The sequence below is a fragment of the Cucurbita pepo genome, chromosome LG16 (assembly GCF_002806865.2).
Source record: "Cucurbita pepo subsp. pepo cultivar mu-cu-16 chromosome LG16, ASM280686v2, whole genome shotgun sequence".
In the NCBI taxonomy this organism is placed as follows: domain Eukaryota; kingdom Viridiplantae; phylum Streptophyta; class Magnoliopsida; order Cucurbitales; family Cucurbitaceae; genus Cucurbita; species Cucurbita pepo.
Window position 1 is genome coordinate 5956421 of NC_036653.1, and position 19488 is coordinate 5975908.

The 19488-nt window shown below is 35.4% G+C and overlaps 1 protein-coding gene across 1 annotated transcript; it reads right to left on the minus strand.

The window, feature by feature from the left end:
• Window positions 1–308: 308 nt before the first annotated feature.
• Window positions 309–18177, minus strand: LOC111777285 (AP-2 complex subunit alpha-1-like). The gene is made up of 27 exons (XM_023656816.1): window positions 18046–18177; window positions 12927–13058; window positions 12218–12343; window positions 11572–11634; window positions 11395–11492; window positions 11091–11298; window positions 9393–9464; window positions 9217–9309; window positions 8777–8878; window positions 8580–8677; window positions 5979–6060; window positions 5752–5840; window positions 5114–5219; window positions 4953–5018; window positions 4546–4652; window positions 4362–4466; window positions 4151–4271; window positions 3845–4027; window positions 3479–3709; window positions 2967–3047; window positions 2460–2624; window positions 2279–2365; window positions 2064–2189; window positions 1243–1323; window positions 1090–1161; window positions 728–807; window positions 309–649 (listed from the first exon to the last, which is right to left on the minus strand). The coding sequence occupies exons 1-27, from the start codon at window positions 18175–18177 to the stop codon at window positions 502–504; spliced, it is 3054 nt and encodes a 1017-aa protein (XP_023512584.1). The 3' UTR covers window positions 309–501.
• Window positions 18178–19488: the final 1311 nt, after the last annotated feature.

Below are 19488 nucleotides of genomic sequence, written 5' to 3' on the forward strand. Positions count from 1 at the left end.
AACCTTGCCGTGCTTCAATCTGTTTAATCTGTTTAATGCTTAACTGAATTAAACAATCGTGAAATGGAATGATCAACACATGTTTTGAAATTGAATTTTTTCCTAAGGGGCAAATTTTTGAACGTGTTTAGTTCGAAACTGTAGATGGATATAATTGAATCCTAAATGCAATATCTTACACGTCAAATAATACACTATAGAAATCACCCCATGAAGAACTGGGAGGAAACTGTAGTAGAACAAAGCCCTCACCAACTCCCCAATCTAAACCTAAAACCCAAAAAAAAAAAAAAAAAAAAAAAAAAAAAAAAAAAAANCAAGAACTCTGACCAACCCCATGATTAACTTAAAATGCAGTGCCGACCACGCTAAAACTCCGCAAGCTCTCGCATCATGGTGTCCCTCACTCGCCTTTGTATCCCCGAAATAAGGGTAGACCCAGCTGTATAATCATGTTTACAAATGTATACTGAATGAAATCTCCTGATGAATCGTCTTGTCCTAGAGCAAACCTGCTAGCATTGCCCCAGGATCTGTCGATGCTGGTGTAGCAACACTGGGATGACCTACTGGTGGTGCTACTGATGGTGGAGTTGTTGGATGAGGTGCGGGTATACTTATTAACTGTTCCTTGATGAACTCCTTCAACCTGTAAATAAAGAACTCAGATATGGCTGTAGCACAAATTGAGAGCTAAAAGAGAGCAACAGCAGGCTAAAGCACGTACTCAAAAGTCACTGTCGGATCCCCTGAGGCAACTGTCATTCGTAATTGGGTTCTGTCTGCTGGATCAGTTTCAATTCTAACCTGAATATCGAATAAAGCGGATCATTAGAACCGGGTTCGGGTAATAACTTTCCATATAAGTGAGCCTAATTTTTCAAACATAATGAGCGAAACTGCAGAAAGAGATGCCAGTCATGTCCCTTTAGGCATAGCACAGCAAAAAAACATGATCTTCGATGTAAGATGAAAGTAAATATAATAATCGTAGTGGAAGTGATTATGGGCGCTGGTGTGCGTGTGCTTGGATGAGAAACTTAACCCATGAAAATAGCAACAATTTAAGAATGGAGAAGTATTCCTTACAAGGCATAGCATAGCTTGTGTACTTTCCGAGTAGAATGTTGTGCTCGCAACAAGATTATTTGGATTTGGGTCCTAAACAACCGATGGAAAAGAAAAAGGTGAATTTTGTACAAAAACTAAAAGCATGACTCTAAAAAAATGGCGACTACTTACAAGTCCTGGACAAACCATCAACCTTAGACTGTTGAATAAATTTGCCATCTCTAAAAGCATAAGGGGTTTTACACCTCTGACCTGCACAGTAAATGGCAATAAGAGACGAAAAATATTAGTTATATGGTTTAGTACGTTGTGCAAAAATGCCAGAACCATTTTTATTTAACACTGTAAGGTATTACTCTGTTGGCTCTCTTCTTCCTAGATGGTATAAACCATTTGTGGGACGTGTGATAGAGAGAAAAACAAAAATGACGGAAGAGGAAAGCGAGGTGGAGGCTCCACAAAAACTATTGCTTTTCTCTTTTCTTCTTGGAGCTCACTCACAAATTGTATCTGCAGGAAGCTTTTTACTGTTCGAGTCAACTAGAGAAGTATTTTCCAGTTCCTTTGCATTTAACAATTTAGTACCATCTTAAAGGGACATTCCAATGTTCCAAAGACCGAATGTAAGGATTTTCCAGTTCCTTTGCATTTAACAGTTCCTTTGCATTCCAATGTTCCAAAGACCGAATGTAAGGATTCATCCACAAGGTTCATGTTGACAAGTAGGTAAAGGCATAATGTGGATTCAAGTACAAGTAATGGGGCATATAGACATTAAAGAATTTGCACGTGCCAAATAAAATCAGAGAAGGTAGAGAATTTGAGTTAAACTGGTATTTATGTTTCAACTCTCCACAAAGTCCTCGTGGTGTCCTTCAATGAAATTTTTGTCAGGACAAAAAAGAAGTGGCTAATTACCAATCGACTCAACAAGTTTTTTCATTGGTTTGGCAAATTTTCTAATATTTAAATATAAAATATAAAAGGCTCACCACTTCTTGAAGCTTCAATGGGGGCCCTGAGAGTGACCTCCACTGAGGGAAAAACTCCTCTGCAGATACAGATATAGGCTGGAGAAATTTATTAAAGACAGCTGGAAGGCGAAGCTTCACATTTACCTACAAAGAACAGTACATACATGAGTTATTCTGGGCTGTTGCAGCCATTTAGAAGGGAAATCCCGAATAGTCAAAAAACGAAAATTTACCAGGTCATTCCCGAACTTGTAAGAGAAATCAAGGACAGCCACATCTCTGCTTGGATGTACATTAACGACTTCAAGTGGGCATTGTACCTATCCCATAAAAGAGAAAAGCTAATGAAAGGTGAAGAGCGGTAAGGGCCTCTCAATAACCACAAGCAAATATAAACTCAGCTGCTTGTTTTACCTGTGCACGGGGAGGAATAGTATCAGGTACTAACGACAACTCCATCTTTAAATTTGAAGGAGACAATATAATAGCCTTGACAAAGGCGAGGGGAGAAACACTCTTGTTTCCAAGAAAAAGAACAAGCCGTCCCAGGTGAGCTCGCCACTCTGCTTTAATGCCAATCTGTCGCAAGTATAATGAGAATCATTACGAGGGTTGCAAGTCTCAAGCTTTAAAACAAGTAAATAAAGCTGAGAGAAACCAGAAACATGTATTTGACAGTTTGTTCTCCAAAACAACTTGGAAAATATAATATTTAAAGAATTGCAATGAAGTCACGCATGAATGTTAAGGATGTTCTTCAACCATTCACAAATTAAGAAAAAGACGAGAACTTACTATAAAATAATTTTTAAAAATAAAAGTACAATTTTTATAAACAATTTTTCAACAGGACCCACCAGGTTCTAAAGAATGAAAACTGAATTACAAAAAAGATGCGATGAAAGTACAGGGGCAAGATACCTGAATATAGGGATCTTCGTACAGCACACCACTATCTTTCATGCACAAGGCATGGAATCTTTCAGCAATATTCCCGATCGGCTGCAAAAATATAAGATATAAATATAAATAACCACACCATCAAGCAATCAACAACATAGCAGCTGACATGCAATCAACCCAGTCAAATATCTTTAACAGCTGCAAGTATTACAAATGGTATCGACTAAAGCAGTAAGAATCAAACCATTCTAATAATAATAATTCAACAACAGATAATGATAGCAGATACAACAGCAATGTAAAGAAATGGAAACATAAATATTCTGGCATCATCTCAGAATACCATTGAAAAGTTTATCGCGTCTACTTTTCTTTATTGATAGGAATTTTCCATAGTCTCCCAGGTCTTTCCCTCTTTTGTATTACTTCGATAAATACATACCTTAGTTTCTATCAAATAAAACAAAAAATATTTCACCAATTTTTTTGGCCTCCTGGAGTTTGTTTCTCCATTAGAAGATAAATAGTACCTGAACCGAATTTGTCTGTTCTCCAACTGGAACAATAGCTCCACCGTCAACTGCATTTGCAACACCATCCATGTCGGACATTATATTTTGGGGAGCCTGGGCAGTAACACTCGGAGGACCTTCAATAGCTAGTGGACCCAAGAGATCTCCGAGGAGATCAGGTGCAGGGGGGCTAGAATCTACTTTGTTTAGAGTCCCATTGGTGTGGGATACTTCTTGGTCAGTTGAATCCTGCCATTAGGTTTGAAAATTAAGTAAATTCCCGTCTAGACCATATCAAGAAGCAATCCATTAATAGGTTCAAGCATTGAAAAGAATGCAATAATGATTTTCTGAAAAATTTAAAAAGAATAGAAAGAAACAAACCGGATAACTGCCAATGTTCGGCATCTTCACCAGAGTTAGTTGGCTGGAAGAGGGAGTTTCATTAACAGGACGCTGATCAGTTAAGACCAACACATTTGATGATTGTTGTTGAGCTCGCAACTTGATGGCACTTTGTTCTGCAGTGTCAGCTTCAGTGTCCTCAGCCTTCTTGATCAAAGCCGACTGAAGATGGAAACATTAGAGATAATATAATAACCTTCAGCTGAATAAACATTGCTGCGTACTCATCATAATCCATCACAGAAAACTGCATCTAATCAGACACTTCAAAGAAAGAATATGCACCTGTCTCTCAGGGAACTTTGGCATTTCGGCCAATATGTCCATTAGAGCTGCACCTTTCTTGCTCAGGGCTAAATATTCGACAGCACGTTGTTGTACCTCGACATCAATGCAACTCTTGTATCTAAGGAAAACAAATTTCTATTAGAGAATTTAAATTTACTGCAAGTGCTAATAAACAGGAGTTTCAATTTAAAGAGTCCGTAAGTCTCACTTGATAAATATTCCCCAAATTTGATTTTGCAGTTCCTGATCCGGGGGTTGAGTGTGCATTAAGATTTTAGCATATGTTGACAGAAGAATAGGAATGGTAGATGTACTGCAAAGAAAGTAGATTCTTTAAACAGAAAGTAATAGCTTGCTAAAGGAAGACTTAGAGTACTCTTAGGACCACTTACGAAACAGTTGGAAGCTTTTCATGTATTATTCTAAATAACTCCTTTGCACTATAACCTGGTCTACGGGCCAAAAGATGACCAAATTCTCCAAGAAGATATGCACTGACCTGTTGCATAACGAATTACATCTAAGTTGAAGACTATGATTATTATCCAAATCAATCATTAATATACAAAAAGAGGAAGGAAAAGAAATTATTGGTTGCAGTTTAGAACACCCTAATAAACGATATTCTTGCTATACATAAGAAAATAGATGCAAAAAAAGTTACACAAAGAGCCTACGTTTTACTTCCTTTCAACTCCAAAACTATCCTCTTCCCCCAACACACACAAAAGGATACAGAAAGACAAGCTCAAAACTCGAAAACCAAAATAATAATAAAAGAAAATATCTATCTACACACCTTTACCATTGTCTCATGTATTGCAGGTTTATCCAGATATTCTCTCGCTTTTATTGCTGCATAAGGCTGATGAAATGCATAAAATCACCATCAATAATACAAAGCTCAATGACTTTATCAAGGAAACTAAATGTAAAACGGCATCAAGCAGATTAGGTTACCTGCAGATCTTCATTGTTTGTAACAAACTGCACAACACGGAACCATATGTCATCACTAACAAAATCTCCAGCCTTGTCGATCAATTGTAGAATCACATCCACATACCTAAAACACAAACCAGCTAGATACTAAGGACAAATAATGAGTAACGAATAAGATCAAACATAAAGTGAATGAAAAGCTCATATTCGCAATAACTAACTATTATATTATTTTTAGAAAAGAACAATAATTATCTATTATAATTGTAAGCATCTTTCTCTCCTAAAAATCAAGAAGAGTGGAACTCTCAATCTAATGAGTAACGAATAAGATCAAACATAAAGTGAATGAAAAGCTCATATTCGCAATAACTAACTATTATATTATTTTTAGAAAAGAACAATAATTATCTATTATAATTGTAAGCATCTTTCTCTCCTAAAAATCAAGAAGAGTGGAACTCCAAAAGATTGAGAAAGAACAGATTCTACTCCATGTTCATTAAGTCTCTTAAATAACAAAGCTTGAGAACTGTCATGACATCCAAATGGGGAAAGACATCATTTCCTTCCCTCTCACTATACCAATGCTCAGTAATTATATGAGTAAGTTTCTTTCCACGTGGCTTACCAACCAAAATCAGGTATAAACTTACCAAGACAAATCAGGAGCGAACTTCTCTGCAAGAATTGCAGCTTTAAGAGACAATTCCTCACGCATTGCAAATTCTGCTGTGCTGAGGTACTGACAACGAATGTGAGTGAGTAGCAAGGCTATTTTCCAATAAAAGATGGAAAAGGTTTTGGTAACCCAAAAGAACATAAATTGAGACTGTCTATCAAGTTCATACAGTATATTTGAGATATTCAGCATGACCAATACCTGTAATAATTCTTCAACTATGTCCTTTGCATTTGAAACATCACACATACCATAAAGCAAATCAAGAGCACGTCTTCGGATGCTGAAAATATATTCACAAAATAAAGTATTGCCCAATATCTCACTTGAATTGGAAAATCAAAATACCAATGAACATCTCTTCTAGCACGGCCATATTTAAATGATATATAGATAAGACATTAAGATCAATAAACAATTAATCTGATGACATCAAAATCAGAGAGATGGACAAGAAATAAGATCTGGTGTGAACAATTAACCTTCATTCTATGTTTATGAAATTAGTCAAAATAGAATATAAATCTTTTTATTTATTTATTTATTGTTTTTATTAAAATGTTTACAAATCTTACATTTTTTTTTTTTTTTTTTTTTTTTTTTTTTTTTTTTTTTTTTTTTTTTTTTTTTTTTTTTTTTTTTTTTTNTCCTTTCTTTTTTTCTTTTCCTTCCTTTTTGAAAAGGAAAGAACTTTCGTTGATGAACTGAATATAAAAAAGAACGTGTCTTTTCATCACATTCTTTTTCCTAATCATTATACAGACAAGCAGTCCTACCAACCATAAACGTTCTTTCATTGCATTCATCCATTCTTTTTCGTTCTTTATGAAGAATTTATGACCACAAAGAAACCAAACCAGATTTTTGGACTCTTTTAACTGTACACCAGAAAAAGTTTCCCCAATACTGTGGCAACTGCATTGTTCAAAACTCGTTTATATCAATCAGCTTAAGCAAAACAGGTTTTTAACCAAACAAGCTCCAGATGAGATGGAACTATATTTTCCCAGCTTTGTTTCTTCAGAACCATATCCCCGTTTTTCAAGTACCAGTTGGTATGAGAATTCATCCCAAGCTTCTTTAAAAGTAATTTCTTTGCAAACAGAAAGTGTGTAAATGTGGGGAATCGATTCACGAGTGAACAAGTGCCCACCCTTTTATCATTCCAACGTACTGTTCTGCCTTCATTCTCTGCTTCCATAATGGAGAACCACACATTCCCCTTACCATACAGGCTAGTTAATTATATGTTCATATTAATTCCTTGGAGATTGGAAAATCCATTGTTCCATTGAGACAACCACCCTTGGATAAAAATGAAAAAAATAAATAAATAAATAAATAAATAAATAAAGTATTCCTATGTCGCTCTCTTCAATTGATATCCAAAAGTTTACATTTTTGGGATCATCACCTAGAGGCATACGGATGTACATTAATGACAGATCACCCAGAGTAACTCAACATGTCAACATCCTCATCAACTCTGTTCATTTCTATACTAATGTCATGAACCAAGGATTTCACCAAATTACACCAGTGCCTTGACATGGGCTCAAATGTTTGCAAAACTTCAAAATCATTTCCAACAGGCTTTAACCAATTTCATGAGTGGCTAACTAACTCTAAGTCATCAATAACCACACATAAAAAGAACTAAAGAATCCTCATGTCAAGAATTCCTTTTCATATCCATGTAATTTTTTCCCCAATGAGAAATTGGAAAAACAGAATTATTGTTTTGAATTGATCTAAAATGTAGAATAGACATTTTTTTGGTAATGACTCGTATCTGGCCCATCCCACTAGAGAGACCTAAGCCCTAAGACTAGCTTTGGCAGACATCGAAGATTTCCATTTACTGAGCTAGGGACCTAGAAGCCCTATCCTCCCTATCCTCCCAGCAACACCCAAGTCCTCAGCCAATCGGGCTGAATCTCTGGGTCTTGAAGATGGACATAACTTGATCATCCATTTTAAAGATAAACTATGAAACATCTGAACCCCCACTAACATCTTTGCACCCTAACGCTAGCTTTGGCAGACATCGAAGATTTCCATTTACTGAGCTAGGGACCTAGAAGCCCTATCCTCCCAGCAACACCCAAGTCCTCAGCCAATCGGGCTGCATCTCGGGGTCTTGAACATGGACAATAACTTGATCATCCATTTTAAAGATAAACTATGAAACATCCGAACCCCCACTAACATCTTTGCAACATTGTCAAAAGAATCATGAAGCCCATTGTTCTTATATACATATATATAGGAAACATATTTTCATTGATTTAAAAGCCTTTGATCATTGGAAAGGAAAAATTTGAAATTTCTTGCCTGCATGGCCAGGCTGTATTGTAAGTAATCTATTACATATAGGTTCTGAACTTCCACTAGAAACACATTACAACATCACGACGATTTGATCATAATAATTCGAAACCATCTCAAATTTTATCATTTGAAATTACATGGGTACAAAAATATAACTCTCTTTTTCTCTTTTTATTTGAAATTACTTGATCTATGATATTGTCCTAGTTCTGTGGCAAAATATTCCGAATTTCCAATTTCTATCAGAGACCAACCAAGCTATTGACCACTAAATGCTATGTTATTCTCCTATTTCTGAGGAAACATATTCTTAAATTCCAATTTCTTCTCGTAGAAGGACAAGTTCCTACTTACTAATGGAGACGAGCTCTTGAAAAAATATATATAATTAAAGAAGACTCTGCCCTAGATTATCTAGCAAAATATTGCATTAACAAATAGAAAAGAATATTAAAAAAGATTATTACTTACCTAATATCAGGATCCTTTAAAGATGTTATGATTTGAGCTTGATGTCTTTTGATAATATCTTGAACATCTGTGACCATCAACATCCGAGTCATATTTTCCTGCACAAGAACGTAATATCAAAATCGTACCATCCTAGGTCTGGTTCTCATCACTCAATTATCAGTTAACATAAGATGATAAGGTCCACAGAAACTTACCAAGCCAAGATACCGAATATTTGGTTCGCGAACTGCAATAAACTTTCCAAGAAGAGCAACACACTGAGACATCATCTCTTTTTCAGCATCAAGGTGCATTACCTATGACAGAACAGTTTAAAGCAATAGACAACAAGGAAGTTAATATGGAACCTTTTGATCATTTGGTCATGCATTCTTTACACAAAAGGAACTAAACAATTTGGAAAAAAGAAAACCAAAATTCTAAAAGCATCACAATATCATAGAGAACAGGGAGGATGGCCAAAACACAGCCTCCCGTCCAATTATAAATAGCAAGGAAAACTAAATGCAATTGTATCAGACAAACTAAAGCTTGCATTAACATGCATGAATAGAAAATATAGAACAAAATGCTAATTTATACATCTGATATGCATCGATTAAAATGACAATGAAGATAAAAACCGCTCACATACAAGAGCAAGGGCTTCAAACAGAACAGCATGTGACGCATTGTTCTTATTGACATTCTTCACAACATCAGTTCCCATTAAAATCCTTTGCAAGACCTGGAAGTACACCCCATTGGTTAGATGAATGGACCTGTTAAGGTATCACAAAGTTAGAGACAATATCTTAGAAACAAACCAACCTCGAACAATGACCTTCGGGTATTTGGATCTTCAATTGTTGGAAAGTACTGAAGAACCCTCATGGTTTTCACCTAAACAAAGTGAAAAAAAAGCCAGTGAACTTGTATAAATTGAATGAAATTTCTAAGGAGAATTTCCTACATAAAGAAATCCTATAGAATGAACATTCATAATATGGAAATTAAAATTAATGAAAACTTCCAAGATCCCACGAGGATAACACTGCTTTGCTTAATTTCCATTAGGCATGATTATTTGACTGATGAATGGTATAAATATCAAAACTAACCCACAGATTATTATTAATTTTTTTTTAGAAGAAAAACAAAATTTATTGTTATATGAAATAATAGAGTAAAACTCCAAACACCTAATGGCGTATTACAAGAAGGCCTTCCAAGTTGCAATTAAATAAGAAAGACAAAAATCCAAAAAGGGGTGTTTACAGTTACACCAATAAGAGCATGAAAGGTAATTAAATCAATAAATTTGTCAAAAGTATATAGAGGGTCACTGAAAATTCTGGCATTCCTTGCCCGAAAGGAACTGAAGAAGACTCAGATGAATGCAAACCATAAAGTCATCTTCACACGTCGGAAAGGATGACCCGCAAGAATGGAGGCAAGGAGATTAAATATATTACTTGACGAAGGTAAGGACCACCCAAAAGCAGCACAAATCATAGCTCAAAATTGAGTATCAAAGGGGCAATGACAAAAAGATGACCAAGATACTCAGAATTTGATGCACACATAATACACCAAGAGGGTGAGAGATAAAGGGAGGGCATATGCCTTTGGAGTCTTTATATCGTATTAATAGCTCCAAAAATGAGCTCCCAAAGGAAAATTTTATGTTGGGTTATTGATTCATCCCACAAATTTTATGTTGGATCTCTGATGGGGGTATTGCTCCAAAATAGTGGGAAAAGACATCAGCCTTTATTCACGGTGATATAGAAGGAATTATATCCTCAAAAAATTAAAGCTTTTCTGTGGGAACCTAGTCATGAGGTGTCAATAAAGCAGACCATCTTCAAAGAATGCCCTATTTCCTTATTTCGGCAGTTTGGCTGGTGTTCTTTCACAAAACAATATTGAAACTTGGTTCTGGAGTGCTTCGGATGGAACATTTTTTACTTCCTTTGTTTTATATTTTTTCAGACATCCATTCAAGGGAGGTAAGAAGACACTGTGGCTTGCCTTTAACTGTTTCTTTTTCTGGTCTCTGATCACTGGTGTGGAAGGAATGAGAGGATCTTCAATGATAAAATGACAAATAATTATCAATTGATGGCTTCATGGTTTTGGTTTTATTTAATGGTCTTTCTTGGTGTAAATGTTCACATCCTAGTCTTTCTTCTTTAATTTATAATTGGAGATCATTTTTGTGATCCACTATTGGTGGTAATTTCCATTCATCAATGAAATTCTCTGTTTCTTTCTAAAAAAAATCATCCTACAAAACAAATACGTGAAAAGACCCGTGAAAAAAATCATTCTTTTTTTTTTTTTTTTTTTTTTTTTTTTTTTTTTTTTTTTTTTTTTTNTTAGTATTGCAAGGAAAGGGCTGTTTTCATAGCAAGAAATCAACACCAGTTAACAGCGTGTCATTTGCTCACATACATAAGCATCGTAAGAACCTTTTCCAATATAGCATCCATCACATCAAAAATTCAGTAGCACAACACTACAAACCTGAAGCCAGGGAGATGGGATACCATAATATGTGTATTCTTGTGGAATATCCTGGTTCCTAGCGAGGCGCTCCAGAATTTTAACACACTTTGGAAGACAACTCCAGTAGGAGTCGTGATCATTTGATACAAGAGCAACAAGAAGGCTCATGGAAGATGTTAAAACACCTAGATCACGCTCGTCTAAAAGTTGCGCCATCCGATCCGCCCTGAATAATGTTTAAACTATACTTGATTAGAGAGAAAAGGATGGGAAACGACAAGGGAAAACATAATAGTAAAAGGGAATTTAAAATGAAGCATACCAGCCATCTACATTAACAACATCGGGATTTTTTCTATACAAACGCAGTAGACATAATGCTGCTTTTTTCCTCACGAGTGGTCTACAGCTGCTTGAAATCTAGAAAAAGAAAATCTCTTTCATATCATTTTTATCTTCTAACATCAGTTAAAAACTAAAATTTTCTCTAATTACTTACAAGTAACTTTTGAACATCTGGTGCTAATGACTCGGCAAATTCTCGCCCCCCAATATTTCCAACCTAGAGATGGATAAATAAGTCATTAAATTGTTATCTTGCACAAGAAGTCCAGAAAAAGGCCCTTTTTATTGCCCTTTTTATCCTTGAGTGTACATGAGTCGAGGTAGCGAAAATCGGGTTGTTACACTAAATCTCCAACTCGTTGAATGGAAAACCAAGTGGCAGGTAGAACAGAACTTTCTTTAAATCTCTTTTGTGAAGAATCTCTTACCGCAAAAATTTATTATAAAGAAATGAGATAGATATTTTTCATGTGTTCAAAAGTGATCTGATAAATTCTTCAAGCAGCTAAAACATGTAATAATAAGAATGTTTCACAAAAAAAAAAAGAAGACGTGATAAGAATGTTTCAACAAAAAAACGACTATGATAATAAAATTTATGCAGAGATGATAATCCTTGAAGAAGTAATTGAAACTGATAGAGGGGTTTCTGAAGCTGGAAATTTTTCTAATGATAGACCAACGCATCTGATATATATATTAAAAAGATTCTACATGAAGCAAAAGAAAACAACTAAAATTTCGCAGTGAAAGAAATATAACTGGGAATTAAATTAATTGAAGACTTCCCATGTTCATACCATAGTCAGCGCAAGACATTGAAATGTTTCGTTGCGACCAATAATGTCATTGCGCACAGTATTTATCGCTAACCTCAAGAAATCATGGTTCTCATTAAGCAAACACGAAGTGACGATATAGCCAACCTGCAATTATTTTATCACACTTGAATCAATTTAAAAGTACAGTGAATTTTTAATCAATATTTATATATATATATATGAAGTAATAATAATAATAAACTAAAAAACTTTATCCAAGAGCTTAATTAAGTATTCATAAAAAAAATGAGAATCTATTGGAGGAACTCTCTGATTCATGTAAAGTACTAGTAGAACAAACTGATTCTGAACTTGACTCTTAATGTTAAAAGAAAATTCATCCTTTAGATGCACTATTCCGCGCATAAAATTTCTTTTCAAAAAAATCTCTTGGCCTCTTTACATTTACAAGCTCAAAACTGAGAATGGCCCTATGACCATACACCTGTTCATTCAGAAACTTGTGAGTTGTCTATACCCACCAGGTGACCAAGCGGTTCTGAAACAAGGATATCTTTTTTAAATATAAGAAACTTTTTAGAACAAACAAAAACACAGGATACGTTTCGAGTGATGAAAGAAATACTGCATATTCAGATTCTAGCTGTATGTATTCAAAGTTTATTCAATAGTGGAGAATGAGGATAAAAGCAACTAAGAAGACAAGATACAAGGCGCAGAAACTTGCCTGCTTTTCAGGGTACTTTGGTGCAGATATAAGAGATACAGCTTCCATATGACCAAAATCCACGTCATACCCAAGCATATAAATGTAAAGTACTTTCCAGACGTACTTTTTCTTTTCGTACGGTGTCAAACTCTGTTATATGCCATTGTTAACAAATAACAGTACCATTAGTAACATAAGTAAATATTTACAAAATGTATCCAACCAGTAGACAAAAAACTAAACCATAAATGGAAACAAAAGGGAAATGTGAAAATTTTCCCATCATTCAAGGTGTTGGCATTTCACTGAAACAATAAGAAATCATATAATACTCATATCCGTCCCTTTGGGTACATCCAATAAAATCGGAACACATATAATACTTATATCTGGACACAAGCACAAACTTGACTGAGACAAGCCATGCTTGCTATAATGTTATCTTTATTTAAAAAATAAGGTGCTTAACCCTCCGAGGTCATACTAACATACTGTGCATTGGCTGTTAAGGCTTCATTGACCTTCATCAACGGTTTTCTAATTTGTTTTGGGCAAAGGTACTTGTTTCCACTGTTGAACATATTACTTCAAATATCAATAGTATCAAATGACTATGTTGCATTCATGGAGGTATCATAGACCAAAGAACTGACGGCAATAGCCTTAAAACAGCCAAAGGAGTTTTAAAATAAAAATATATTAAAATAAATTTACAAATGACAAGAGACTCCAGTACTCTCCAAATTGGCACAAACCAAAGCAATGTCATAAATACAAAATTCCTTATGCAAAGCACTCCAAGTGGAATAAATTCCACCCCTTTTCTTCTCCTAGGAAGACTTTTTAATTCCTTCCTTATCAGATTACCCACTTCTAACATTCAGCCAAAAACTTGGCTTTCTTTTTTTCAGTAGTTGCCACACACGCATAAAAGTTACAACATGTCCTTAATCCCTCTAGGAGTGGCAAGTTCAATGTGGACGTATGCAGCAATCTCCCCCAAACGTTTCGTGCTTAAAGGGGACCAGAAGGGTAATCCACCAATTATTCATCCCATGCATCATATAACAACTTGGAAAGATACAAAAGTTAGGATTCTTTGACAATATTTTATGCACCTTGAACTCACCAATTTGGGGAGTGGCATTACATGAATGCTCAAATTTTGTGTTAGAGCATTGACACCTTAAACTCCCGTCAAATATCGTAACACTACAACATTTTATAAAAGACAATTTCATTGATAATTGAAATTTACAAAAGGGATATAATATCCATGATGTTTACAAAAGACCTTCCCAATTTGCAATGAGAGAGGTATAACTATAGGAAGTAAAAATATTATAGACAGTTTACACCAACATATAACTTGGTAAACAACATTGTCGAAAATTTTTGTCCAAGTCTATGTCTTTTCTGCGAATATTCTCTAATTTCTTTTTTTCCACATATTCCAAAAGAAAGCCATGATGAGGTTTTTCCATAGTAGGACTTTTGCATTCCTGAAAGGATGGTACATTAAGGTCATGTCCTATAGATCCTTTACCTCCCTAGGAAATGTGAGATGTCATCCGAATATATTAAGAATCGTTGTCCAAAAATTCTGAGCAATATGTGCATTGCATAAATAAGTGGCTTTGTGGTTCGTTTTCTTTCTTGCTTGATGGACACCAATTTGGAGATAGAGTGATGTAAGGCATTCCTTCTTTAAGATTTTCACTTGTGCTAATGGATTTATGCGCTATTTCCCAAAGGAAGAACTTCACCTTTTAAGGATGATATCCTTTCCATATTGTCTTTGCTAGTGTGGGATTTATTGCTTTTACTTTTTCCCCCATGTCCATCATCAAGGATTTTGAAGAGAAGACCCCGTCAGCGCTAGGGAGCCAAGACAATGAGTCTGCTTTGTTTGACACTACCACGGGGGCAAGGTCAAGGCTTAATTCAGCCCATTTTGTTGCTTAATTATCCTTTAAATTTCCACCAAGCTTCAGGTCCCAGAATTTGTTGACAACATTCCACGTTTCTTTGATCGTGGCTTTTGTGCTATGAGAGAGCCTGTACAAAAGTAGATACCTCAAGGCTAGTGTGGTGTTTTCCATCCATGGGTTGGTCCAAAATGATGTGCTTCCTCCATCACTCACCCTATGGCAAGTTCGGTTGGTGACAAGGTTTTGATGTTTCTTTATGTATTACCAAGACCCTTTTGTAGAAGATGGAAGGGGTCGATTTTTGTTTGATGCAGGAGTATATTTGGTCTTTAAGATTTCTCCACAAGGCCTTTTCTTCATGATGATATCTCCATATCCATTTGGCGAGGAGGGCTTTGTTCTTCTTTATTGAGAAAAGACCGATGCCTCCCTTTTTTGTTGGAAGGTTTATGATATACCATCAAACAAGGTGTGAGCCATCTTTCCACAAGTAGTTTTTTAATAATCTTTCTATATCCGCAGCCACTTTTTGTGACATTTCAAATAGAGACATGTAGTAAGTGGAGACGTTGGATAATGTGGCTTGTATTAGGGTGAGTCTTCCACCTTTTGAAGTATAACATGATGACCATGTTGACAGCATTCTTTCTATTTTTTCAATAATAATCTTCCAAAAGGAAAAAGATTTGTGGTTTCCTTTTAGAGGTAGTTCTAGGTACATTTTCGGCCATTCTCACTTTTTACAACCATATATGCTAGCAAATTCTTCAATAATCTTTGTGTTAATATTAATGTCCATGATCTTTGTTTTTTTGGAGATTGATATTTTGTCCAGAGAATCATTCGACAATTTTTACCATCTCAATCATGTTTTTTATGGAAGAGGCATCCGCCAAGTCAAAAAATTGTGTCGTCCGCGAACGTAAGGTGGTTGATGCTTAAGCCTTCATTACCAAACTGAAAACCTTTTATCTGCCCTTCATATTCTACTTTTGTCAGTAGGCAACTGAGTCAGTCCATTACCATGATGAAAAGAAAAAGGGATAGTGGTTCTCCTTGTCAGAGACCCCGTGTGGCATAAATCTTCCTTCTCGGTCTTCTATTGATGATGATGGAGAAGTTTGTGGATGAGACGCGTCCTTTTATCCACCTTCGCCATTTTGAGCCAAAACCTTTTGCCACAAGAATGTTTTCGATGAAAGTCCAATCAACCTTGTCGAAGGCCTTTTCCATGTCAAGTTTGATGACTACACCTTTTTGTTTCTTTCTTCCCATTCATTTTTGAGTTTGATTGCCATGAGGGATGCATCAAGAATTTGTCGCTTTTTTTTATGAGAAAATCAAATCTTTCATTAACGAAAAATGAAAGAATACAAAGGCCATACAAAAAGAAAGGTCATACAAGACCAATAAGATAATTACAAAAGGCCTTAGAGACTGAGCCCAAATGAAGATATAGAACATAACAAGGTATCCTCTTTAGGTCTCTTAATCCCTAAAAATTCTTCTGTTCCTCTCAACTCAAAGGCCCCACAAATAAGCCCAATAAGATAATTACAAAATTCCTTGGAGACTCAATCCCAAAGGGAGACCTGAAACCTAATAAGAGGGTCCGGTCCTCTTTAGGACTCTCAACCCCTGAACTTTTTTATTATTATTTTTTTTTTTCCTTCTAACTCAAAGACCCTACAACTTGCACAACCGCAGCAATTCACAAGAAATACCCCTTATCACAAAAAGGACAAGTGAAGCAAGAGTTCCTCAATCAAAGAACTATACCCTCTAGGTCGAGTTAAATGAAAATCAAATGCCTAAAAGAAAAATAGCTTCAAACTGAGAAAGTGTAGTCATAGCTCCAAAAAATGTGGTGCAATCCTCAGCCGCGTGCTTGTAGAGGATACAACATTGTGACACTAACAGACCCATCGACTTGTGAGGAAACGAAGGAAAAGTAGGCAGAAAGGGGTTCACCGAGCAACTAAAAAAAGGAACTACAAGATAACCCATCGGCATCAGCAAAAGTGGGACCCCAAAAATGATAATCCCTTTACTAAGACTAACCAAAACCTCCTCAATCAAATATAAGAGGGCCACTGTATCTATTGTTTTACTATCGGACAAAGGACAACATAAACCAAGAGAAAGACAGGATGCGTTCCCTGAAGATGGAAGGATGGCCACCAAATGGTTCCTCTGGGAAGAAAGGAAGTATAATCGAGGAAAACAAAAGGCAGAGGCTCTATCTCCTAACCACCTATCCTCTCAAAAAAATAGGTATGCATCTTATTCCCCACTGAACACTGAACAACAAAAGAGAAAGAGGAAACTCTGCCTAAAATAACTTTCCACGGATGTGCCTTATAAAATCCTACTCAAGATCCACGCAAAAGTTCATTGCTTCATTTACACAGCGTACACACACAGATTTCCCATGATGTTCCAATAGCAGTTACTAGATTGTACCCATTTACCATCATGTGAATCCAAGTTGCATTGCATGTTCAACAAACCTTCCAATTTAAGAAGTTAAACAACAAGCAATGAATCAAGAAGGACCATCTTCCAAAGCTAAGTACTCTACGGCTCGTCCCAAAGCCACTTAAATAAAATCAGTCACTTTCGATGTATACAATATCATTAGCCAAGTGCAGAGACCTCGCACAGAGACTGATGACTCGAGTCCTTGCTTGATTCTTTCTAAACTGTTATCTTTTTTCAAGTAAAGGGTCGACGACTCGTCATTTAAGACTTCTTTAGTAATTTATAACAGAGTATGTAGCTTACATAATGAACACTCTTTATGGAAAGGCAATGTATCCATAGACAGCTTAATTAACTCACTGCTTGCAACCAAAATATTATTTCATCATTCGCTGAGCAAACTATCGTAGTTCACTCGAGGTAAAAATATTATCAAAAGAATTTCCTAAAATACCACGGTGCATGCTAAATGAACCGGAAGGAAAAAAACAAAAATCGGAAACTCTATGAATATAGTTTTCCTTCCAGCTCATAATCACATCATGTATTCGGTACCTACATTTCCTCTTGAAAAAATTTAGAACGCAAAACCACGCAGGCAATTAGGTAATGACATGATTTCCACAGCTCTTTTGAACAAAAGCAACCACTAGCAAAACATGGAATAGAGAGCCAGAATTACAATCATATATCATGTTATGATGCAAGTAAAAGCCAACCCTAACCTTCTCGTTCTTAAACCTAGTGCGGACATTTCCAAGCTCCTTGTCGACTCGGAGCCTCTCCTGCTCTTTATTCTGACAATTACGAATGTCACTGATGAAAACGGAGAGGCCTCTCATACCGGACAATGCCATCTCCGCTCAGATCCAGCGGGAAAGACACGGTCTCTTCAGTTCCCTACCTAGATCCCCGCGCTCCACCAGCGGATCTGATGGAACCAAGCGGCACAGCTACTCGAAAGAAGACGGAACTGCAATTCAAACTTCGGATAACAACCGAGCAACAATTCAAATATCCGTAGCTTGATCCAGAACAAACAGCGATGAATGTAGAGATGAAAAAGAAGATCGAGATATTGATGGAGTGAGGGAAATTGGCAAAGCGGTCGACGGGAAGTGGCGGGCAGCAAAGACGACTTTTATTTTACCTCCATCAAAGCCTGAAATTTCAACCAGAAATGATCCCCTCATCAAATTCTTTGTTCTATTTTCTTTCTTTTTTTTTTTTTTTTTTTTTTTTTTTTTTTTTTTTTTTTTTTTTTTTTTTTTTTTTTTTTTTTTTTTTTTTTTTTTTTTTTTTTTTNACTTTTTTTTTCTTTTTTTGGTTATATTTCATCACCTTAATTAAATTTTGTGTGTACATTTTAATTTAAGGACTATTGCTTGCTGTATATTGTTAACTTTTTGTCTTAATGTACCTAAAAATTAAATTACAATTTTAATACTTAAATATTATAAATTTTAATTTTGTCATTCAATTAATTTAGCCATATTTTATCTGACTCCAAATATTAAAAATTAATGACGACTTTAACATTTTTAAATTTTAATTCTCCAGTCAAAATAACTATGGTATTGTTAAAATTTTCATAAATTAATGAATTTAAAATTTATGTGAATTTTTCTAACTCCAGTAATTATATAAATTTATTAAAATTTAGATTTAATCTCCTTAAAATAACTTTTTTTTCAAATTTATCTGGGAAGTGGGTGTTCTGTGTTTCATTCCTCTCTCCAACATATTGATTATTAGATTTAATCTCCCTATAATAACTTTTTTTTTTTTTTTCAAATTTATTTGAAAAGTGGGTGTTCTACTTGTGTTTCATTCCTCTCTCCAACAAATTGATCGATAATCAATTTGACAATAACCAAAAAATGACTATTAATCCTGTACCAAAAAATGACTATTAATTCATGTTCCTCTCACTAGAGTACATGTCTCCGTGCATATCAATCTATTACTCGCGTCTCTGTCAGGTAAAATATGACAATTCGAATAAAAAATCTACTTAGAAAAGTTTGAAGGAAATTAAATCAACAACATACGATTGTAGTTCAATTGGTCAGAACACTGCCATGTCAAGGCAGAAGCTGCGAGTTCGAGCTTTGTCAGTCTCGATGGATCCAAATCCAATAAAAAAAAATACATCAATTCATCGGAGA